This window comes from Agelaius tricolor, unplaced genomic scaffold (assembly GCF_023055355.1).
Source record: "Agelaius tricolor isolate 1412-34295 unplaced genomic scaffold, bAgeTri1.0.p SCAF_11, whole genome shotgun sequence".
In the NCBI taxonomy this organism is placed as follows: Eukaryota; Metazoa; Chordata; class Aves; order Passeriformes; family Icteridae; genus Agelaius; species Agelaius tricolor.
Window position 1 is genome coordinate 90679 of NW_027269271.1, and position 25274 is coordinate 115952.

At 48.1% G+C, this 25274-nt stretch overlaps 1 protein-coding gene across 2 annotated transcripts; it reads left to right on the forward strand.

Moving 5' to 3' along the window:
- The first annotated feature begins 85 nt into the window (after positions 1–85).
- On the forward strand, positions 86–23361 carry FCGBP (Fc gamma binding protein). 2 transcript variants are annotated; one of them, XM_071435651.1, is made up of 20 exons: positions 86–205; positions 3333–3389; positions 6465–7673; positions 7760–8094; positions 8297–8867; positions 9232–9836; positions 10122–10692; positions 11339–11919; positions 12287–12854; positions 13069–13262; positions 13979–14120; positions 14631–14962; positions 15671–16250; positions 16727–17325; positions 17819–18383; positions 18822–19414; positions 19940–20432; positions 20955–21154; positions 21881–22255; positions 22749–23361. In XM_071435651.1, the coding sequence occupies exons 2-20, from the start codon at positions 3347–3349 to the stop codon at positions 23037–23039; spliced, it is 8847 nt and encodes a 2948-aa protein (XP_071291752.1). In that variant the 5' UTR covers positions 86–205; positions 3333–3346; the 3' UTR covers positions 23040–23361. The 2 variants fall into 2 exon arrangements, with proteins under 2 accessions (XP_071291752.1, XP_071291753.1); XM_071435652.1 differs by lacking the exon at positions 86–205 and adding an exon at positions 1698–2350.
- The last annotated feature ends 1913 nt before the right edge of the window (positions 23362–25274 follow it).

The following is a 25274-nucleotide window of genomic DNA, read 5'->3' on the forward strand; positions in this document are numbered from 1 at the left end:
CCCGCGGTCTTTCGGGAGTTGTAGTCCAGGAAGTGAGTAAGCTGGCGCCAAACCAGCGGCCAATGGGGGGTGGGGGGCACGAGGGATTTTTGGGGGCTCAGGGTGAGCTTCGGATGCCCCCTTGACCCCCCACAGCGCCCCCAGGGGCGGAAGGACACCAGAAGCCCCCGGCGCCACATCAGCCATGTGAAGGTGAAGAAGACAGGTGAGCCCCACTCCTAAGGGTTTGGGGGTTCCCCGCCCTGATGCTCCCAATAAACCCCCAGGCGCCCCTATAGACTTCCTAGTCCCCACAGACCCTCCAACGCTGTCCTGGGCCCCCCAAAACATCCCACAGACCTCTGGACTGTTAACGACACTCCAAAGCCCAAGGGTCCCCCAAAACCCCTACCTGGACCCCCAATATCTTTCACAGATTTTCCTCAGCACTCCTAGAGTCTCCCCCAAAAATCCCACAGACCTCTTCTAGATGCCCTATAGACACCCTCCCAACTACTCCTGATTTCCAGCACTCCCCGTACAACCCCCCAAATCCCTTCCTCAGCCTCATCAGAGCCCCTCCAGACACTCCAAAGACCCTCCCGGACCCCCTAGAGACACCCAGCGCCCCACCAACAGCTGCTTTTGAGCCCCCAGAAGCCCCCTAAAGCTCCTGGGGACATTTGGGGGGAGAGGGGATTGGGGACAATCCCAAAGGTGAGGGCGGTAAGGGAGGGAGTTTTGAGGGTCTCCCCACCTCCCGGGTGCAATTTTGGGGTGCCATTGCTTTATTGGCCCCACCATGCATTGGGGTTGCCCAGGTGGGCATTCCAAGAGGATCTTGATGGCCCTGGGGAAGGGAAGGGAGAGCAAATGGGGAGTTAGGGGGACCTGGGGAAGGCGCAGGGGCATACCCCTGAAATTTGGGGGTGGGGATGTCTTGCCAAAGGCTTCCCCTTATGGCCTGGCGGTGGCATCGCAGCATCCAGAGGAGGAGGTCCCTGAGAGGGCCTGGGGGGGCTGCATGTCACGAGGGGTGGCAGTCCCACAAGTGCTTCCCCAGCCCCACAAGGGACTTCCTGAGCCAGAAGTGTCTCCCCAACCCACAAGTGCCCCTTCAGCCCCTCAAGTGACCCTGACCCACAACTGCCCCCCTGCCCCACAAGTGACCGCCCCTGGTCCACAAATGACCACCTTAGCCCACAAGAGTGCGTCTAGCCCCACCAGTGACACACTGAAGGATTTCTCCTTTAATCTGATGTGTGTGACGAAACTGCCACAGGGTATGGTCCTGTAGGGACCACTAACGGGTCTCTGGTAGTCATATTCACGGAATGCTTCCATATTACACGTGACCTTTCCTTGAAGGTTTTCCTTGAGTGTGCACTGTTACTTCTTGTTACATAACTTGACAAAAACCCCACTATATTCCTCATTACCTATTTGTCCACCGGCTCCAGCTGTGCTTGTGATCCTCTGTGCATGCCTTTAAATCCTTTCAGCTTTTCTGACAGTTGTCTTTAAGCTCCATCCAGCACCTTCAGGGCAACTGAAAATTTCTCTTCTCCGTGTCATTTATCAGGACCCCCAAAACCCTTCCAGGGACCCCCATCTTCCTGGAGAGACCTTGTGGTTTGGGAGGTTTAGAGGGCTGAGGGGATCCCTGGGTAGTTTTGGGGGATCCCCATGTAGTTTTGGGGGTCCCTGGATGGCTTTGGGGGTGGTGTCTCTGTCTCTGGACAGTTTTGAGGATCTCTGTGGGGTTCAGGGTTTCCCCATTTTTATGTCTTCATTTTAAGGCAAAAGCCCTTTAATTCCCTGTTTGCCATCGTCTCTCCTGGCTCCAGCTGGTTTTCTTCAGCTTTTTCAGTCATTTGGGCCAGAATTTCCCGTTCGCTGGAATTCCCCGCTGGGACTTGGATCATTAATTTTGGATAAAAAACATCTGGACTTGGCTTGTCCTTTCCCCAATGTCATGGGGTCAGAAGGTACCATGGAGACAGCAATTCTGGGACTTCAGGGAATTTGGGATGATTGCTGTGGGTGCCACACCTGTTATGACATTCCTGTGGGTCCCACACCTGTCACAACATCCCTGTCAGTCACATCCATCAAGATGTCCTGTGAGTTCCACTCCCATCATTTCCTATTCTTGACAGGATCCAGCTGCCAGTTCCCAAATTCTCTGGAACTGTGAGTCATGCCCCTTGCTTGCCTCCCCCTGCCCCCATCCTGAAATTCTGCTGAATCTGCCCAAATCTGTATGGTTTGGCTGTGGCTTGAGTATTTTTTATTTGGGTATAAAAAGAGTGACTTTGGGACAAACACTCTGTGGCTGAAGGGGCCCGGGAACTGAACTGCCAAGGGGCTGGTGAGTGGGAAAGAGTGGGGAGGCTTAATTCCCTGTTTATTCCTGGTTTTCTGTGTTGTTTGGTGATGGGCAGAAATTGAGGATTTTTCTGCCCAAATTTCAGATTTTTTTACCCTTTCCCTTCCCCAGTTATATAACTTTGGCCCCCTTTTCCCCACAAGTTTCATAATTTTAACCTTTTTTTTTTCAAAATGTTGGGTTTTAAACACTTCCCAAATTTCAGGGGTTTGCCCTTTTTGTGCATTTTTCTCCCAAATTTCAGGTTTTTTTGTCCTCATCATGCCCAAAATTTGGTGGATTTTTTCTTCACCTTTTTGAGGCCAAGTTGAGCATTTGGGAGGGTTTGTGTGGGACAGGGTGAGTGAAGGGTTTTCCTGGATGTTGAGCCCCATTTGGATCCAAAATTGGGGGTTGTTGGGCAAAAAAATACCCATTTTGACTGAAACTGGGGGAATTTGGGGAAAAATTCATCCTTTCCATGAAGTTTTAATGTGGATTTGGTGGAAATGGGGTATTGAGGTGGCATCCAGGGCAGGGGTTGGTGGGAGGGCTGTGTCAGCATTTTAACCCCATTTTGACGTGAATTTAGGTGATTTTAGTTAGAATTAATTTGTTTTTAAAGTGAACATGATATAGATGGAGACTCTGATGTGGCCTCAAGGGGATGTTTAATCCCTGTTTAATGCCATTTTGACCAACACGGGGGGGTGATTGGGGGAAAAATATACTTTGACCCAAAATGGGATAACTTGGGAAGAAAATCCATTTTGATCCAAATGTGGAGAATTTTGGACAAAAATTTTGTAGTTTCAAATGTTTGGAGTAGATTTTGAGGCAGTGGAGGCCAAAATAAGCCCCAAGAGGTTTCCATGTGATGAAAAAAGGCATTTTTGGGTAATTTGGAGGTTATTTGAGGCTTCTGGAGACATCCCAGGGCTCACATGGATTTTTCCCATAAAATAACAGTTTCAGTGATTTTCAGTGTTTTTCATAAGGATGGCACAAGATGGGATATGGTGGCTCCTCCTTCCATTCTGTGGTAAGTAAAACTGCTGTTTTCCACACAAAATCCCCAAATTTCCTGGATTTTGTACATATTTCCAGGCTTTTTAGCACAGAAAATGAAATCCTGAGTCCCAGGGCTTGTTTTTTGCCTGAAAATTCCTCTCTTCCCTCATTTTGCATTTTCTCCAACAACCTCTCAGCTGAAGATTTATTATTTTTAATCAAAAACGCCCATTTTGAAATATTTTTTTAATCCAAAAGCCTTTAGAATCTTCTTTTTTCATGAATGCCTCTATAATTTCATGGGAAAAATCCCCTTTTTCCTCACTTTCTACAGGAAAAAAAAGAGTGCGCTTTGTCCTGGTTATTTTGGTTTACTTTTTGGTTTTGGGTTTTTTTTTTGGGTTTTTTGGTTTTTTGTTGTTTTTTTTTTTAGCTAAAATTCTGATGATTAGTTTTAGTGTTTTTCCAGGACAAAACCCCAAGATTTATATGCTGGAACTGTATTTTCTTCCAGGGAAAAACCATATACTTTTAAAAGATGTTTTTAAATGAAAAAAAGTCCTTTTATTTGCTCTTTTTAAATAAAAGAAGTTGGTTCTTAAGGAAAAAACCCCCTTTTATTCCTTATTTTCCTGGCTTTTTTCTAATTGTCATGAAAACCTTTTATCAACCCAATTTTTAGGTAGTGTTCTAAAGAAAAAAATACTTTTTATTCTCTTAATGTTTTCTTGTTTATTTTTTTTGTTTAATTTTATTTTAAAAATTAATTTAATGAGGAAGAAAAGCCCTCTTGAACTCTCTTTTAGGTTTCAGGTACTTTAAAGAAAAAAACCTTTCACTCTGTTCTAATTATTAAAATTCCAATTGCTCATTTCCCTCTTAATGTTTCTTCATAATCCCCCTTTTTTAAAAACCCAACTCTTATTCATGTATTATTTCAGAAAGCCGCCTTTAATCCTCTTTTTTGTTCAAAGTTAAACCTCATTATTCCCTATTTTTCCCCCAAAACACTAAAATTCAATTTTTTTTCCAAAAAATCACCCGAATTATTTTTTTAATCTAACATCCCCAATTCCCTATTTTTTAAATTAAAAAAAAATCCTTTGATGGGCTTTTATATATACAGAGTTTTATTCAATTTTCATCCCATTTTCCTGGGTTTTTTTCCCTGCCAATCTCAAGATTTTTTTTTCCTCCCTTTTAATTAGGAGAAGATACCCACTTTTTTAAACCTGCTTTGGGGCAAAAAATGGCTATTTTGTTGTTTTGTAACATTAAAAAAAACCCTGAAAATATTTTTGATCCCTTTAAAGTATCTTTTGTTTAGTCTTCTTTTATATATTTATATATATATAATGTATATTTTTATATATGCATTTTATCTTATACAAAATACATAAAATTTTAATTTGCTAATAATAATACTAAATAGTGTAATTGAATAGCATCATGTTGATCAATAGGACAGTAATTGCTTATTATTACTTATCTATATTTTTATGTGTTGTGGATATATTAATAATATACATACACTACAACATTTCTATATGAATATATAATATAATCTCTACTGTAATTATAAAAAATACAACATATGATCTATAATGCTGTAATTATCTTATTATCATTATTCTTGATTTGCATTTTTTAGTAAAAATTTCTATGAAAATTCAGTATAAACTTATTTAAAAGTTTATATGGATGTACAAAAGATGTGAACTATGAGAACGTAATATGTCTTCTATTAATATAATATATTACTGCATTTATTAATAAAGCAGACTATATATTGCTATTATATATAACTATATCTAGTTATTAAGATGTAATTATAAACTATAGAGTAGATATAAATTACTACAAATATAATTATATAATACAATTCTTATTTTACAATATAATATGATGTAGAGTTGCATAATATATGAATGACATTGTTATTGTATTACATTGTATTATAACAGTATGTAATTAATGCATATAATATTTATTAACATATTTATTATTATATTCTGCATTACAATGTAATGTCTACTATTATAATTGTTATATTAATTACATATAATGATAGATTATATTGCAATATAGTATAATATAATGGTATATTATTTTTATTCTGGTCTCTAATATATTCTCTACCTTTGTAATTTTGCACCTTACTGCTTATTTTTGCTTGATTTTTACAATTTTTTCCCAAACCGTTTCTATGAAAACAAGAAATAAAATTATTTAAAATCATTATCTGTATAATTTTATAGAGAAAATATAAATCATCTACTGTTTTATATAATTATAAAAATAACATGTAAATTTATTTTCTACTATTATTAATACTGAAATAAATTCAATAGCCACAATGTTTATTATTATATTACTTTAATTATTTTAATGTTTATGGAGTTGGATTAAATATTTGCTGATATTTCTATCACAATTAAGTACAAAGTAATAGAAAAAATACTACTATATATTTAAATATAAGTATTGTATATCACAGTTTTATAATTAATAGATCTGTATAATAATAACATGGAAAATTGTATAATGAAGTTATATAATGGATAATAAGTATAATAATACAGTAACAGGCCAAAATGTAATTGACATATTTTCACTGATATATGAGTCCTATATTATTAATATTTTATCAGTGTGCTAATAAGTAGTAATATACTTAAGTATATTGCATAATACTAGTAATATATCATGAACACTGGGTATAATAATATAAATATCTAGTAATATTGTTGTATTAAGGAATAGTATTTTATGTAATTAATATTAGTTAATAAAACAACATTATTTCATATTTTTAACACATTGATGTATTTTAATAATTTGTTAATAGAATAAAAATGTTGTTTATTAACATAACAAGCTGTAAATAGAATTTATATTATTATTATTAGATATAAAAATGAACTCTATAAATTGGATACTGCAGTCATATCTTTAATGTAATTTCAGTACAATTCCTACTGTAAAATGGGAAAATTGATATATAAACACATACAGTAATGATATAAAAATATAAAAGCCCCCTTTATATAACCCCTTGGTTAACATAAAAATTAACCAAGTCCCCCTTTTCCCCCTCTTTTCCCAGCACTCTCCAGTGCCAGCTACCGGGGCCGGGAGTTCCTGGCCGTGTTCCCACAGAACGATGACGAGTCCCCCAGTGCATACCTGCAGCTGCTGCTCACCTCCTATGGCCCTGCTGATACCCAGGTGTCAGTGATGCTCCATGGTGGCTCTGTCACCAAGAACATCACCCTGAGGCCAGATGTCACTGTGCCCTTGCCTCTCCCTGCTAACCTGGAACTCACTGGAAGCCACACTTCCCATAAAACCTTGGTGGTCCAGGCCAGCGCTGACATCTCCGTAGTGTCTGTCAGCACCAAGAGCAACACTGTGGGTGCCACTGCCCTCCTACCTATGGAGAGCCTGGGCACCAGGTACTATGTAGTGACACCTGTTGGGAACTACACTTATGGCCTGACTGAGTTCGTGGTGGCCACTGGCGCCACCACCACCGCTATCAGCATCACCACCACTGCCACTTTCCACTATGCTGGGGCCACTTATGTCCCTGGTGCCGTGCTCCGCCTATTCCTGCAGCCCTACCACAGCCTGCAGCTCCAGAGCAGCCAGGACTTCACTGGCACAGTTGTGGTGGCCGACACCCCGGTGGCCGTCCTCAGTGGCCACACGTGTGTCAAGGTGTCTGCTGGCTTTGACTTCGTGGTGGAGCAGCTCCTCCCAATGACAGCATGGGGTAGGAGCTACATGGTGCCACCCAACCCACTGCAGACAGATGTTGACTTCGTTTATGTGGTGACAGATGAAGACAACACCATCACCTACAACACCGGGAGTGGGAATGCCACCGTGGCCATGGCGGCAGGGGAGGTGCAGACATTTGTGCTGAACCATAACTCCCACCTGTATATCAGTGCGATGGTGGCAGTGCAGGTGGTGTTTTTCTTCAGCGGGTCGTCCTGGAAAGATCCCTTCCTCCTTGTTGTCCCACCTGTCACTGCCCATTGCACTGCATTCCGCTTTAGCAGTGTGCCCAGCCAGTATAATCATGCCATCCTCATTGCACCCACCACTGCCACTGCCACCACCACCCTCAACCATCAGCCAGACACCACCATGGCATGGCAGGCCATTCCTGGCACAGATTTCTCCTGGGCCAGCATCACTGTGAGAGCAAAAATGCAGAGCGCTGAGAACTCGCAGGTGCCCGTCGGGCTCCTGGTATTTGGGTTCCAGAGTCACACTGGATATGGCTTCCCGGGGCTCTGTGCTGCCAGTGAGTACAGTCAGTCCACTGTTTTGTCACCCCAATGGTTGGGTGTTGTGCAATTGACCATTCACGGGTTTTCCCCTTTTTTTCAGTCCCCACACCACTCTCCTGTGAGGATTTTCTATGTGAGGAGAGGTGTGAGATGGTGGATGGACAACCAGAGTGCATCCAGGAGACTTTCTCCACCTGTTGGCTTGCTGGCGGGTCACACTACCGCAGTTTTGATGGAAAAACCTTTGATTTCATGGGAACATGTGCCTACACCTTGACCACCATCTGCGATCCCGATCCCACCCTTCCTGTCTTCTCTGTTGAGGTCACAAAGAAGGAAAAGGAGAACTCCAAAGTTTCCTCCATCAGCTCCATCACCATCCATGTTGACAACATCACCATCACTGCTGTCCAGTCAGAGAATGGGATGGTGAGGGTAAGCCATCATAATTTCCCAATTTTTAAAAATTTTGCTGAAATTACATATTTATCAATGATCTTGAGGGTCTCTTCCTAAATAATTCCTGGATTTGCTGGTGTGCAGGTAACCCTTGCATGAAAACACTTCTAGTCTTCTTGAACTCTATGCCAAATTTTGATGGATTTTGGTTGTTTTGATGGTTTTTGTTGTCCTCCAGGTGAACAACCACCGCTCGCACCTTCCCATCTCCCTCTCCCATGGGAAGCTCCGCATCCACCAGAAGGGCAAATCCATGTTGATCCAATCAAATTTCAAGCTGAAAGTCCTCTACAACTGGGATGATCATGTAGTGATCAAACTTCCGGCTACTTTTTCTGGAAAAGTCTGTGGAATGTGTGGGAACAACAATGGGAATCCCCAAGATGACACTCTCTCTCCTGATGGAAAACAAGTGTGGGATTTTGTGGAATTTGGGCGGAGCTGGAAGGTGACCAGTGAGAGCGGCCACTGCCAGGACACTTGTGACGGTGACTGTGGGCGGTGCAGATGGGACCAGGTGGTGACATACAAGGCAGAGACCTGGTGTGGGAAGTTGTCCCAACATTCTGGGCCATTCCGGTTATGTCATGACACTATCAGTCCTAGTATCTACGTGAAGAACTGTATCTATGACCTGTGTGCCAATGAGGGGCATCGTGATGCGCTGTGCCATGCCTTTGAGACCTATGCTGATGACTGCCAGGAGGAGGGGATCAATGTTTCCAATTGGAGGACAACAGTGGGATGTCGTGAGTAGAGGATGGTTGGGTGAAAATACTCCTTGGGGTCGGCAGAGCCTAATTAATGTGGGACTAACGATCCATAGGATCATGGGTTGGGAAAGATTATGGCAGCAGATCCAAGCAGGAAATCCATGGAAGGCCAGGGAGATTCCAGAAAGTCCATGTAGAAAGTCCACAAAGTCTGTGGAGTCTCTAGAAAATCTGAGCAAGAAGTCCTCAGAGACTCCAGAATGTCCAGGTGAAAGGTCTAGGAAGTCCATGGAGACTCCATAAAGTCCATGGAGACTCCAGGATATCTGTGTAGATAGTCAAAGAAGTCTGTTCCACCGTGTGCTGCCCCACCCTGACTGCTGTCTCCCTCCCTGTCCAGCTCTCACTTGCCCACCCAACAGCACCTACAGCACCTGTGGCCTCGCCTGCCTCCCTACCTGCAACATCCCTGCTGTGTCATCCAGCTGTGCCACTGTCACCACCTGTGTGGACACCTGCGTGTGCCACGAGGGCCTTGTCCTTGATGCCAATACCTGCATCCCCCCTTCTGAATGTGGCTGTGTCTTTCGGGGTCTCTTCTATGGTCTTGGCGAGGAATTTTGGGGTGACCTCACTTGCACCCAACGCTGTGTGTGTGACGCGGAGAAGCGGCAGGCAGTGTGCTGGGATTCTGGTTGTGGCACTGAGGAGGAATGCCGGGTGGAGGAGGGGATCCAGGATTGTTATCCCAAAAGTTTTGGGGTCTGCACTGCTGTTGGAGCCACCCACTATGAGACCTTTGATGGCAAGAGGTTCATCTTCCAGGGGACATGTGTCTACCTCTTGGTAGGGTTGTGTGAGGACACCCAAAATTTGGTGGGATTCCAGGTGTTGGTGCAGAATGGCCACCGAAGTGACAACCTCATGTTGTCCATCACCATGGTGACAGTCAAAGTCTACAACAAAACCATCAGCATCAGCAGGGAACATCCTGGAAAAATCATGGTGAGTTTAGGAAATGATCCCTTCTTTTTTCACCACATTCTCCACCTTGTGCCAAACCTCATCCCATTAATATCTGAAATGTAATTAAATCAACATAATTTGGCTGTTCCAGATCAAGTGGTTGATCAACCTCCTCTTGGGACTTGGTCCTTCTCATTCTCTTAAATCCAAAATTTAATTCAATTCAAAATTTAATTAAATTGATGCTTTTTGATTGCTCTGGCTGTTGAAAATAGTTTACTATCAGTTTGCAAAGTTGATCAATTTTTATGGTTTTCTCCCCAGATTGATGAGCAGTTGATCAATCTCCCATATCACTACAGTGAAAGAAAGATTGTTGTCTATCGTCACGGGCAGGATGCGGTGGTAGTGACCAATTTTGGCCTTGTTGTCACCTATGACTGGTACAGCCACGTCACCACCATGGTGCCCAGTGGCTTCACCAATGCCCTCTGTGGGCTCTGTGGGAACTACAATGGTGCTGCAAGTGATGACATGATGATGAGGAACAACCATGTGACGTCAGACCCAGATGCCTTTGGGAGCAGCTGGAAGGTCACTGATGTCCCAGGATGTCGTGAGAGGTCAACAGTGGAATGTTCCAGCACTCTTGCACCTTCCCGGCTGCAGCAGGAAGTCTCTGGGATGGGGTGTGAAATTATTTTGGAAGTGGATGGACCTTTCAGAGCATGTCATAGTCATGTTGATGGCCACCAGTACTTCCAGAGCTGCATCCATGACTCCTGCCTGTTCCCTGATCAGGAAGAAGGGATGTGTCCAATCATTGCCTTCTATGCCACCGCATGCCAGGCTGCTGGTGTGTCCATCGGGAGGTGGAGGACAGATAATTTCTGCCGTAAGTTGGGACAATGGGAGGGTTTTTCCTTCAGCAGTATCCAAAGGATCCTCAGGTCTGCTCCAAATCCATGTATGAACAACCTAGAGGTACATGGGAATCCAGTGGGAATTCCACCCAAAGTTTTGGTTGATCCCATAATCCACCCAAATTAAACCTTTCCTAAGGAAGAAGTTGTCTCATCTGGAATAATTTACCCCCTCAAAATCTCCAATTTCCTGGTGTTGGCTAAAAGGTGGATAATTTAGAGGGAGAACCATCAAAAAATGTACCAAAAATAGTGGAATTGGGTTAAAGGGATTCAGCCTGGAGATCAGTTGAGGACCCAATGTGGAGTGATCCCATTCTTTGAGTGAATGTTACGTTTTTCTCCATACAAAGGTGAGAAATTGGGTGGTTTAGTGGAAGAATTCCTATTGAAATGGGCTGGGATGTTCCTTATGGATGATCATTGGATCATCATCCAATAATCATTGGATCATCATTTGATGATGCCCCTTGTCACATGTACAGGGATGAAAATTGAGAGTTTGCCATGGGCTAAAAACCCCTGTATTTGGTGAAGTTTGCACCTGAATTCCAGGAATGTTCCAGGATTTGGCTTGGAATTTCCTGATTCCTTATGAATCCCATTGTTTCCCGGCAGATATTCCCTGTCCTTCCAACAGCTCCTATGAGCTCTGCTCACACACCTGCCAGAACACCTGCAGCGCTGACTCTGCCACATGCCAAGGGCGGTGCCGCGAGGGTTGCACATGTCAGGATGGCTTCATGCTCAGCGGTGACGAGTGTGTCCCCATGTCCCACTGTGGCTGCAGCCACCATGGAGTCTACTACAAAGAGGGGGAGACATTTTACCCCACAGAGCAGGAGGTGTGCCAGTGCCTCTCTGGTGGCACTGTGGAGTGCCAGAATACTTCCTGTCCTGATGGTGGCCATGGGAAGGTCGTCAGTGATGTCGTCCAGTCTCCCTTGCAGCTGTACAGCACCTGTGTAGCCACAGGTGACCACACCTATGTTACCTTTGATGGGATGGCCTTCAACATCACTGGTACTTGCTCCTACATCCTCACCCAGACCTGCACAAGTGAAAACGTGACATCATTTATGGTCACAATCCAGAAGGAGGCGCGGCAGAAGGGGAAGGTCTCTGGGATCCAAGCGTTGTCTGTGGAAGTCTATGGGGTCACCTTGACCTTGAAACAAGGAAAAAGGGCAGATGTCATGGTAACGTGGCACTTTATGTTCCAAATCTCATGGGATCCCCCCAAACTGTGTTTCTTTATAGAAGGGACACCTCAGCCCATCTCCCATCCCAGTCCAACTTTTCTTTCTGAGCAAGATCTGTAAATGCATTAAAACCTTGGTTGGAAGTTGTTTTCCCTAATTTTTTCGTTCTACCTCAATCAACCCCAAAACTCTGTTTCCTTGGTGAGGGGAGTCCTCACCCCATCTCCAAGACTAATCCATTCTCATCCAAACTTTTTTCTTCCAAGGGGGATCCACAAATCTGTCAGAATATTGTTTGGAAGGTGTTTCCCCCAAATGTTTGGTCCCACCTCCTCACTGGAGGACTCTTCCTTCTCTATCCCAGGTGGATTCCATCTCCCACCACCTCCCCACCATCCTGAGTGAGGGACAGGTGCAGGTCTACCCACATGGGACAGGCGTCCTGCTCCGCACTGACTTCGGCCTCGTTGTCCACTATGACCTCGTCCAGCACGTGATGGTCACGGTCCCCCAGACCTACATGGGGCGCTTGTGTGGCCTCTGCGGCAACTACAATGGCCAAGGCAATGATGAGTTCCAGCTTTCCAGTGGCCAGCTGGCTCCAGATGCAACAGCCTTTGGATCTGCATGGAAAACAACAGATACACCTTGCAATGACACCTGTCCCAAGGATGAGTGTCCCACCTGCACAGAGGAGAAAGTGGCAGTCCTCCAGAAACCCAACTATTGTGGCCTACTCACGGCCTCTGAAGGTCCCTTTGGCTCCTGCCATCGCATCATTGACCCCATCCCGTATTCCCAATCCTGCATCCATGACCTCTGTCTGATGGGAGGGGACACACATGTCCTGTGCCAGAGTATCCAGAGCTATGTCACTGCATGCCAAGGTGCCGGTGTCACCGTGGGGGCTTGGAGGACATCATCCTTCTGCCGTGAGTTTGGGAGGGCACAGGGGCAAATATCCCCTCTTTGGAGTTGGAAAGATCTCTAGGTGATACTGGAGTTTGGGGGGGGCACAGGTGGGGAATGTTCCTTGTTTGGGTCTGGGTGACAGTGCTGACACACAGGACATGGGATGATGGTGATGGGATGAGCTTTAAGGTCCCTTCCAACCCAACTCAATACATGATTCCATGAAACTTCCAGCCCCCACCTGCCCAGCCAACAGCACCTACTCCCTTTGCACCAACACCTGTGCCAACATCTGCACCGGAAATACCACCACCTGTCCCCAAACCTGCACTGAGGGCTGCCAGTGCCACCAGGGTTCTGTCTTTGACGGACACAGATGCGTTCCCGAGGATTACTGTGGATGCTTTAGGGATGGGGAATACTATAAGGTAGTTTTTCTGGCCTTTTTTCCTGTTTTTAGGCATTTGTGTCTTTTTTCCCTTCATTTTCTCCCTGTTTTTATACGTTTGCTTCCTTTTTCCTTATATTCCTTCTTCCTTTTATTTTTATGTCCTTACCTATATTTTTCATGCATTTGTTTTCCTTTCTCTCATATTTCTCTGCATTTACCTCTGTTTTCATGGTGTTTTCCTTCTTTTTCCTGGCTTAATGTATTTATATTTTAAAAATTAATTTCCCCACATTTTCTCTATTTCTTATGCATTTACACCTTTCTTTCTTGCATTTTCCCCTACTTTTCTTTCTCATTTTCCCAGCACTTTCCCCTTTCCATCCTCCTATTTTTATGCCATATTTCCCGTGTTCCCTTTCTTTTCCCCTATTTCTAGGCAGTTACATCTTTTTTCTTCTCTGTATTTTTCTCTGTGTTTTGTGTTTGCATTTGTTTTTCTGCATTTTCCCCATTTTTCCTTTATTTATGCTTTTCCCCAGCATTTCCCCCCTATTTTTATACATTTATGTCTTTTTTTTCCTGCATTTACCCTTTTTCCCCCTTTTTATAGGGAAGGTATGCATGTACATCCCTTTGCCTAGCAATTTGTTCACTATTTTCCCTATTCTTCTGCACTTACATCATTTTTTCTGCATTTTTTCTTTTTATCTCCTATTTTCATGGATTTCCCTTTCTCTCTTCTCCCCCCTGCAGCCCCATGAGATGCTTTTCCAGGATCACTGCCAGCGCCGTTGCACCTGTGTCCCTGGCCAGGGCCTTACCTGCCATGACCACGCTTGCACTGAGGATGAATTCTGTGAAATCCAGGAAGGGGTCTTGGGATGCATCAAAAAAAGTGAGGAAAAATTGAGGGAAGAAGGGAGTTTTAGATGCAAAGTGGATCCGGGAGAGATTGAGGGGTTGATTGGGGAAAAAAGGGTAGGGGAGGTGGAGGGAACAGAATTCTGCCTCTAAGGGTCAGGGATGGGACAATTCTTCCCATGGTTTCTCCCAAGGTTTCTCGCTTGTTTTTCTTCCCCATCCCATGATGTTTCCCATGGTTCCTCCCATGTTTTCTCCCATCCCATGGTTTCTTCCATGATCTTTCCCATGCTTTTTCTCATTGTTTTTCCCATGGTTTTCCATGCTATGATTTCTCCCATGGTCCATTCCATGGTTGTTCCCATAGTTTCTTCCATCCCGTGATTTTTCCTATTTCATGGTCTTTCCCATCTTGCAGTTTTCTCTCTTATATGACTTCCCCCCACTTTCTTCTCCATCCTTTTGCCCAACCCATGGCTTCCCCCAGTGTTTATCTCCTATTTCACCCAGCCCATGGCTCATCCTGCTCTCCCTCCCCTCCCAGACCCCTGCAAGTCCCTGCACTGCCGCCCCAAGGAGCGCTGCCGGCCCCGCGGTGCCCAATCCCGTTGTGTCCCAGCCCTGGTCGCCACATGCTGGGCATGGGGTGACCCACACTTCCGAACCTTCGACGGCCTTGACTTTGACTTCCAAGGAACCTGCACCTACACCATGGCTGAATCCCATGGGAATGACCCTGGGCTGGTGCCCTTCAGGGTCCAGGCCAAGAATGACATCCGTGGTGGGATCCAATCTGTGTCCTATGTCTCCCTGGTCAAAGTTGACGTCTATGGACAACGCATCTCCTTCCACCGGAATGAAAATGGAAGAGTCCGGGTGAGTTGGGTGGAAATGTGAGAATTTGGGCTTTTTCCCAACTTTTTGCTTCATCCAGCTCTTCCCTACATCCTTCATCCAGCAGTGCCAATGTTATTTTGGGATAAATCAATCAGATTGGGAGGCTGATTGTTGAAATATTGACATATTTTGGGAATAAAATGTTGGGATATGTCAGGAATAAAAAGTTGAGAAATTATGGGAACAAAATATGGGGAATAGAATATTTGGATATGTCAGGAACAGAATGTTGTGATAAGATTGGAATAAGATGTTGGGATTTGTTGGGAAAAAATATTGGGATATGTCAGCAAAAAACCAGGAATAAGATGTTGGGATAAACTGGGATAAAATGTTGGTGTGTCTAGGGAATAAAATATTAGGATATTTCAGGAATAAAATATTGGGATGCAACAGAAATAAAATACTGTGGAGTGTTTGGATATTCTGGGAATAAAATATTGGGTCATAGTGGGAATGGAATATTGGGACCTATCAGTAATAAAATATCTCTGGAATAAAATGTTGGGATATGTAAAATATAAAATGTAAAATGTGGGGATATGATGAAATTTAGTGTTGGAATATGCTGGGAATAAAGAATTGAGATATGTGAGGAATAAAATATTAGGATACATTTGGAATAAAGTATTGGTGTATGTTGAGAATAAAATATTGAGATAACTGAGAATGTTGGGCCATTGGCAGGTGAATGGGGAGGTGACGCTGCTCCCTGTGCTCCTGGCAGACGGGAAGGTGCGGGTCCATCCCAGTGGGCTCCGTGTTGCTCTGGAGACAGACTTTGGTCTCCAGGTCTCCTATGACTGGAACTGGCACCTCCAGATCAACCTCTCCAGCAGCTACTACCGCCACGTCCGTGGTCTCTGCGGGAATTTCAATCTCAAGCCCCTTGATGACATCCCTGAGGCTGGTAACAACATCACTGCAATTGTCACATGGGCCAAAAACTGGAAAAGTGCTGACTTTGAGGTTGATGACCCAATTTGTTGGGATTATTGTGATGGAGTATGCCCAGTGTGTGATGAGAAAAAGAAGGAGCTTTATGGCGGGAACCACTATTGTGGGATCATCAAAAAATCCTTCCAGGGGCCCTTCAGAGCATGTCACGACATAGTGAAGCCTCATGACTTCTATCGCAACTGCCTATCTGACCTGTGTCTGAGCAATGGGGCAAGGTCAATCCTCTGCCAGGTGCTGGAGACCTATGCGGCGACGTGTCAGAAGCATGGGGCCATGGTCCATGACTGGAGGACGCCATCAGGATGCCGTAAGGGCTGGGGTTTTCTTTGAGAAGGGAAAGAGCCAGAGTGGGGGAGGAGGGGAATGGAGTGGGATGCATCCTGGGTTGAAACCCTCAAATCTCTCACGTGATCCTTGGAAATTCTCCTGGTGCTCCAGCTGCTTCTTGTGTCCCAGAACCCACTGCATCTTTCCAAGAATCCATCCTACATTTTCAAGATCTTTCCCACATGTTCCAGGCCTTTATCATTGTGTTCCAGACCCCATCTTGTGCATTCCAGACCCCATCCCACAATGCCCAGACCCTTGCCACATGGCTCAGACCTCATCCCACTTGTCCCAGTCTTTTCCCACATTTTCCAGACCTTCCTCCTTGCAATCCAGGCCCTTCTTGTTTCCCAGATCCTTCCCCATGTTCAAGACCTTTTCCCAATCCCCACCTACTCTGTTGAATGCTGTCCACTCCCCTAATCCCTCCCTCATCCCAGTTTCCTCCCCCTGCAGCCTTACCTTGCCCTGAAAACAGCCACTATGAGCCCTGTGGCAATGCCTGTCCAGCCACCTGCTCTGACTGGGACAGTTCAGCCACCTGTGACCAGCCCTGCGTGGAGACCTGTGCCTGTAACACTGGCCACGTGCTCAGTGGCGGACAGTGCGTGCCGGTGTCACGCTGTGGCTGCACCCGTGATGGCCGCTACTACCATCCTGGCGAGGAGTTTTGGGGCGATGACACCTGTCACTCCAGGTGCAGGTGTGACATGGAGCTGGGAATGGTGGTGTGTGAGGACTCCGGGTGTAAGCCGGGTGAGGTGTGTGCAGTGGTGAAGGGTGTGCGGCGGTGTGTGGCCAACAGACGCTCCATCTGCGTGGCCACTGGTGACCCCCACTATACCACCTTCGACGGGCGCCACTATGACTTCATGGGTACCTGTGTCTACCTGTTAGCTGGGCTCTGCTCCACTGACCCCACCCTCATCCCCTTTGCTGTCACTGTGGAGAACAATCACCGTGGCAGCCACCTGGTCTCCTTCACCAAGGTGGTCACCATGGAGGTGTACAACATGACCCTCAGCCTCAGCCAGGAACATCCCCAGAAGGTCAAGGTAGGGATGAAGGAGATGATGGGGGTGGTTCAGAGTCATTGCATGGCATCTGGTGAGGGCTCAAGGTCATGGTATGGTCTTCAGGTGCGCTTCAAGGTCATCACATGACACTTGGGTGGAGTTTCAAGGTCCTTGTAAGGTGTTTAGGTGGATTTCAAAGTCATTTCAAGGCATCTAGTTGGGTTTCAGGATTCTTGTATGGTGTTTAGATGGGTTTCAAAGTCATTGGGGTGGCGTCTGGGTGGGCTTCACCTTGGTGGGCTTCAAAGCCATTGCATGGTGTCTTGATGGGCTACAAAGCCGTTGTGTGACAGCTGTGGGTTTCAGGGCCATTCCATGGCATTGGGTTAGGTTTCAAGGTCATTGTATGGTCTTCAGGAGAGTTTCAAGGTCATCATGTGGTATCTAGGTAGTCTTTAAGGTCATTCTATGACACCTGGGTGGGTTTCAACTTCTTTGGGTGACCTCATGCCACCTGCAACTCTCTTGCCAGGTTAATGGTGTCCTGTTGGACCTTCCCTTCACCCACAACCATCAGCTCCAGGTGTCTCTCCGTGGTGTCCATGGCTTCATCACCACTGAGATGGGTGTCACTGTGACCTTTGACTGGTACAGCTACGCCCGTGTCATCATCCCCAACACCTATGCTGGCGCCGTCTGTGGCCTCTGCGGCAATGCCAATGGTGACCCCCATGACGACTTTGTCACCCGTGATGGCCACCATGCTGACAATGAGACCCACTTAGGGGACAGTTGGAAGGTCAGCGATGTCCCTGGGTGCTCAGCGGGGTGCAGCGAGGGCTGCCAGGTGTGCAGTGATGCCCAGAAACGTGCCTACCGTGGGGATAAGCACTGTGGGCTGCTGGGGAAGAAACGGGGGCCCTTTGCCGCCTGCCATGACATCATCGACCCCGGCCCTTACTTGGATGACTGTCTCTTTGACGCCTGCCTGTATGAGGGACACCAGGACACTGTGTGCCCGGCCATTGCCACCTATGTTGCTGCGTGCCAGAGCCAGGGCGCTGCCGTGCGGCCGTGGAGAACGGCTGCCTTCTGCAGTATGAGGGGACCTGGGGGGCTTGGGAGAGGGCAGGGGGGATTTTGGAGGGCAGAGAGGGACACAGGGTTTGGGCAAGGAGTTTTGGGCTGTCCATGGAGGTATTTGGGGTGTCTGGCAGGGGGAAGGGGAGTGGGAGCTGTCTGTGAGGGTTTTGGGGTTTCCATGGCAGGTTTGAAGTGTTCCCAGGGGTTTTTGGGTCTCCATGTGGAGCTTTAGGGTGTTAGTGGGGGTTTGGGGGTCTACACAGGGAGTTTTGGGGTGTCCATGGGGGATTTGAGGTCTGCACAAGGGGAGGCCTGGATGAGGGATTCTAGGGTTCAGACAAGGGAGTTTTGGGAAATCCATGGGAATTTGAGGTGTCCGTTAGGGTTTTGAGGCTTTGCAGGGAGTTTTTGTGGGGGTTTTGGTGTTCCCAACCCTTCTCCCTTCCTGACAGGCCTTGTGTGCCCCCCAAACCAACACTATGAGCTCTGCGGCCCTCCCTGCCCTCCCACCTGCCAAGGTGAAGTTGGACCTCAGGACTGCTCTGATGCCTCCACATGCTTTGAAGGTTGTTTCTGTGATCCTGGATTTTTCCGGAGTGGGGATAACTGTGTGCCCCTCCCCCAGTGTGGCTGTGTTTTGGAGGGCCGCTACTACCCCCGGGGAGAGCAGTTTTACCCTGCGCCCCCCTGCACTGAACGCTGCATCTGCTCCGAAAATGGGAGGCTGGATTGTCACCCCACTCCAGGCTGCTCCAGTGACGAGGAATGCACAGTGCAGGACGGGGTACTGGGGTGCCACCCCCGCACCTGCAGACAGTGCCAGGTTTTGGGGGCCGGGGCTTACAGCACCTTCGATGGGCACCTGGGGAATTTTGGGGGGTCCTGCACCCTCCTACTGCTGGAGTTGGAGAGGGGTGAGCCTGAAGAAGAGCTGGAGCCTATCACGGTGGCCTTGGAGCAGGAGGACACAGAGGTGCAGCGGGTGACAGTGGTGGCGCACGGGGTGACTGTGGTGATGGACAGGGGACAGCAGTGGGAGGTGATGGTGAGTCGAGGCCCTGGGGGCTTGGGGTTGCAAGCCCTGGTTCTGGGGGCAAAAAGATACTTGGGGGGCAAAAAAGGGAATGGAAATGGGGTTTTGGGAGGTGCAGCAGTGAGGAAAGGCCTTGTTTAAGGTGAAAGCTCTGACTTTGGGGTGCACACCCTGTTTTTCAGGAGCAAGCCATGTTTTGGGGGCAATGCTTTTGGGGGTGAAAGCCTGGTTTTGCAGGTACAAACCCTGTTTGGGGTACACACACCACTTTTGGGCTGTACAGATCCTTTCTGGTGTGCTAGCCGTGTGATTGAGGTGGAAACCATGATTTTGGGGTTGAAAACTCTCTTTTTGGAGTGTAATCACCATCCCTTTTTGGGATGTAAACCATGGGTTTGAGGTGCACAGAAGGAAGTCCAGACCCTAGTTTCGAGGGTGCAAACCCTGCTTTTGGGGATGCAAAACCTAATTTGGGGGATTAACCCACCCTTGGTCGTCCGACTTCCCTTTCGAGATCCTCACCCCTGTCTCCCCCAGGTGGATGGCGAGCGCCACTTGCTGCCGCTGTGGCTGCGTGGGGGCGCAGTGGGGGTGGCGCAGGTGGGGTCCCACCGGCTGCTCCAGGTCCAGGGGGGTCCCAAAATCCTCTACGATGGCAACGCGTATATGGTGCTGACGCTGCCCCCCGCATCCCACCGCCCCCGGGGTCTCTGCGGCAACTTCAACGGGGACCCACACGACGACGACCCTGACAGGGCGGCTCTGGGCATCTCCCCCCCAAACTGCACCCGCCTGGGGCCCACCCCCAGCTGCTCCCAGGCCCAGGCGGGGCGCTGCGCAGTGCTCGAGGACCCCGAGGGACCCTTTGCGGGGTGTCACGGGGCGGTGCCGCCCCGCACATACCTGGTGACCTGTGAGCGCCAGGTGTGCGGGGGGGATGGAGACCCCTGCCCCGGCTTTCAGGGCTATGCAGCCGCTTGCCAAGCAGCTGGAGGTGCACTCCAGGAGTGGCGGGAGGCCACGGGTTGCTGTGAGTACATGGAAGGCTTGGGAGTTTTGGAGGGGGTCGGGAATTTGAGGTGACAAGATGATTGGAGTTGGGAATTTGGGGTAGTGAAGTTTGGGGAGGATGGGAATTCACGGGTCAGGATTTTTGAGGGGACAGGAATTCTGCAGGGAGTGGAAATTTTGGTGGGGGTGGGAATTTGGAGGTCTGGGGGAGTGGAATGGAGCAGGGTCTCATTCCTGCATGGAAAAAGGGGTACATGTCTGCATTACTAAGCCCCGATCTGGGGAATGCCCAAATCACACCCCCAAAGGGGACCCCCCCCCGCCCCCCCCCCCCGAAAAACGGGGGAAAGCCTGTGTCCCCTGGTGGAACCCTGTACAACCAGTGGGGCCCCCCTCGTCTCCAAATGGGAGCCCCATGGGAGCATCCACCCCAAAGATGGGATGGCATTGATCCCAGAAGACACCTATTGACCCCAGATGACCCCCCAGTAGCTCCACTGCCCCCCATTGACTCCCTTTGTTTCTTCCCTCCTTTTCCCAGCCCTCACCTGCCCTCCCAAGAGCCACTACCAGTTGTGTGCCCGCACCTGTGAGCACACCTGTGCAGGTGTGTCAGCCCCGCCCCCCTGCAGTGAGCGCTGCTTTGAGGGGTGTCAGTGCGCTGAGGGGCTGCTGTTCGACGGGGCCCGCTGCGTCCTCCCGGGCACCTGTGGCTGCCTCCACCAGGGGCGCTACTTCCAGGTGAGTGTGGCCCTAGTGCCTCCCAGTACAGCCCAGTTCCAGCCCTAGCTCCTTCCAAGCTCCCCATGATGATCCTGGGTCCCTTCAGTGTGCTCCCACAGTGTCCCCAGTCCCTCCCAGTACACCCCAGCATCCCCCATGTCACCATTTCTCCTTGTGTGTCCCACTTTCCCCAGACACATCCCCCAGTAGACCCTTTAGCCCAGGGTCTCTCCTCACGATGAGAGCTCAGGGTCTCTCCTCCCTTCCAGTCTCCCCTGGTATTCCCTGTATTGTCCACAGTCCCTCCCAGGGCAATTGAGTCCTCCCCCAGTTTCCTCCCCAGTGCTCCCAATCCCTCCCAATTTGTCTCTGTTCCCTCCACAGTTCCTCTGAATGCATCCCAGTTTCTTAGTGGGGTAACTTAGTGTCCTTCCCAGTGTCTCCCAGCATGTCCCAGTGTCTCCCTGTGTCTGCACCAGTGTTCCCAGTGTCCCCCAGCAGGTCCCAGTACCCCCAAAGTGCCCCCCATGGGGGACATGGGGATGTGTGGGGACATAGTCACATGCTGGGGACATGCTGGTGGTTCCCATGGGCACCCATTGGGAATATGGAGACACACAGGGGATATGGGAGCCATGGGCCCCCTTCCTTCCTCCCATGAGACCTCACAGCATCATCATCCCCATGTTTTGGCTGTTTTAGGCCACTTTTCCCCACTTTTCACATTTTATCCATGGGAAATAGATCGCTGAGGCCATCCTGACCTCTGACTGCTCCCAATCCTGTACCTGCCGGGGGCCTGGGGGCCTCCAGTGCCGCCCCTTCACTTGCCCCTTTGGCCACACCTGCGGCCTCCGTGATGGCACACGCACCTGCATTGCACGCCCAGGGCACTGTGCTCTGTCCCCTGCCACTCGCTTCGTCACCTTTGATGGTGTCACTGGCCCCACCCTGGTCACTGGCATCTATGTGGTGGCCAGCGTGTGTGACCCCCGAGACCCCGTGTGGTTCCGGCTGCTGGGGGACGTCAGGGACGTTGGGGACCAGCCAGCAGTAGTGGCACTTCACCTCTTCACCCCCCACGGCCTCATCACTGTGCAGAGGAACAGGAAGGTCTGGGTAAGTTTTCACCACCCTGGCTGGTACCCAAAAATGCTGTCACCACTGCATGTTGTCACTCTAAACATCATTCTAACCTTCATTTTAATTTAAAAAAAAATTGATATTTTTCCCCAGTTTCAGACCTGGTAAGAGTCCACATGGGTTGACCCATTCTGCCAGCACCACAGGATGTTCTTACCTTAATTTTTCCCAAATTGCTCTATTATGCTCCCAGTTTCCTGCCAGTGAAGCACCTGTGTGGGTCATGGTCACTAAGAGACATCCATAAATTGACACACCCCATAATTTTGACCAAAATTGCTCTTTATTCTCCCAATTTCATGTCAGAGAATCACCTACATGGGTTGTCCCTCATCTTACCCCCACCATGCCTTGATGCATCCCATCATTTTCCCACAAACTCCCTCTTTTCCACACAGATTCTTCCAACTACCCTTCACCCCTGCATCACCCCAAATCCCCTTTTTTCCATTATTTTGGTGTTTTCCAGCTCAACGGGATCCCCACTCCCCTGCCCGCGGAGTTCCCAGGACCATTGACCATCACGGAGACACGCACAACACTCCGGATCAGTCGAACCCCGGGATTTCTGGTGGAACTGGGCGCCTTGGGGGTGACAGTGGAGGTGCCCAGGGAGGCACGGGCGAGGCTCTGTGGCCTCTGCGGTGACTACGACGGTGCAGCCGGCAATGACCTGCGAGGGCCCGATGGGACGGTGACAAGTGACACGCAGGCACTGGCCGAGGCCTGGCGGGCACCCGACTTCACCTGTCACCATTGAGTCAGAGATGACACGTAGTCGGATTAGAAAGCAAAGTGGCAAAAACTCTTGTTTATTTCATCCTCGCTTCTTTTATAGCTTAGTTTGCGACAGGTGGTCATTTAATCAATACATTTCACCTGATTGGCTAATTAAAAAGACACCCATTTGTAAACAATCTTATTAGAAAAACCACCTACAGGCTGTTTTAATATTTGGCTGTCATTGTTTATCCCCAGCTCCCTAAACCTTCCCAGGCTGATTCTGGGAAAACTTATCTAGCTTTCTCTATCTCTGATCAGGCTATCACATCCACAATCACCCAGGTGGGTGATACCAGGGGCACACTGGGAGAGGGGGGATTGGGGCGTCTTGGGGGTGGCACTAGAGGGAACAGTGCCAAAAAAGGGGGGAAAATTAGCCTAAAAAAGAGGGGAAGAATCCCCCAAAGAAGGGAAAGAAGGCCCAAAAGATGGAAAAGAGACTGAAAAGAGGGAAAGGAGTTCCCCAAAAGGGAGAAAAGACCCCTGAAAAGATGGGAAAGGAGACCAAAAAGAGGGTGAAGAGCCAAAACTGGGGAAAGGACCCCAAAATTTAGGATAAGAGACAAAAAAAGGAGCAAGAGCATGGGGGTGGGGGTGGGGGAAATAACCCCAAAAGATGGGAAATGAGACCAAAAAGAGGGTGAAGAGCCAAAACTGGGGAAAGGACCCCAAAATTTAGGATAAGAGACCAAAAATAGGAGCAAGAGCATGGGGGGGGGGGGGGGGTGGGGGAAATAACCCCAAAAGATGGGAAAAGAGACCTGTAAACAGGGAAAGGAGTCAACAGAGGAAAAGAACTGAAACAAGTGGAAAGAGAGCAAAAAAAGAGAAAAGAAGGTGTAAGGGATCCCCCAAATGAGAATAGAAACTCAAAGGGATGGCAAAGACACCAAAAATGAGTGTAGGACCCAAGGATGGGGGAAAGGAATATTAAAAAGGGAGCAAGAGTGCAAAAAAAATAGGGGGAAAGAGAGACAAGAAAGAGTGACACCAGAAATAGGGGAAAGAACCCTCCACAAAGGGGGGAAGAGGGATGGGAGAGAAGCATAAAAAAGGGGAGAAAAAAGATTCCAAAATAAGGGAAAAGCGAATAAAAAAGGGGGAAATAGACTCTTAAACTGGGGTAAGAGATGAACAACAGAGGGGAAAGAGTTAAAAAAATGGGCATAGCAAGTCCAGAAAAAGGGGAAAAGACCCTTAATTGGGGGAAACTGCCACAAAGTCCCCTTTGAGTTTGTCTTTCTTCCCACCCAGTGATGTGGAAAATTGACATTTCACCTGGGTGGTCAGGCCCTATCACTGGCATCATCATCAACCAGCCTCAGATCCAGAAAACCTGGATTTTTATAAGTCCCAAAACTGTGCTTTCATCCCCAAAATGAAACCTGGGAGAAAACAACATTTGCGGGTGACCTGGGATAAAATCCTGGGAATTCTGGGAAAATGCTGGGGGGCAGTGGGGGGGTGTTGAGGGCTGTTCCCACCCTGTCCTGCCACGGGTGGTTCTGGGTTCTGCGTCCCCCCTTCCCCCAGCCTCCCGTCGGTCAGTATTTCCCAACGCCTGAGTCCCACACCGCGGGGGGGGGGGCGGGGAAGGGTTGGGTGGCACCCGGATGTTTGGTGCCAGGGAGGGGAGGGGGTTCCCGGACATCTGAGTCCACCAGGGGAGGTGTGTGCTACGGCACACATGGAGGGGACCCCTCACCACTATCCCCAGTTCCTCCCAGTACATGCCAGTACCCATCCCCCAGTCATCCCCAGTGTGCTTTCTGGTATCCCCAGTCTCTCCCAGTACAACAAACCCCTATCCCACCCGTCTCTTTCAGCTTCCCTCAGCTGCCCCCAGTATACCTCCATGATAAATGGATATGATTTGTGCTAACTACATTGTAACTATATCAACATTTTAGAAATTATTTGCTAATAATGGGAAAGCAGATGGACCCTTTACAGTTGTTACATGTGAAAAATAGTATACAGGATATAGTATTGAGATAAGCTAGATCCTAAAACAGAATCAGCCTTGGGATGAGCAAAGTTGGGACAATTCCAGATCTGTAGTGGTAGAGTAGTGGTCTTATCTATGAAATAATAAGGCTTATTTGGAACATAATGCTTAACTTTACATAACACAAAGCTTAATGCACATGCAAAACCTGCAAGGTTATTCAGGAGGCAGCGAGGAAGATGGTGAGCCTTCCTCTGAAAAGAC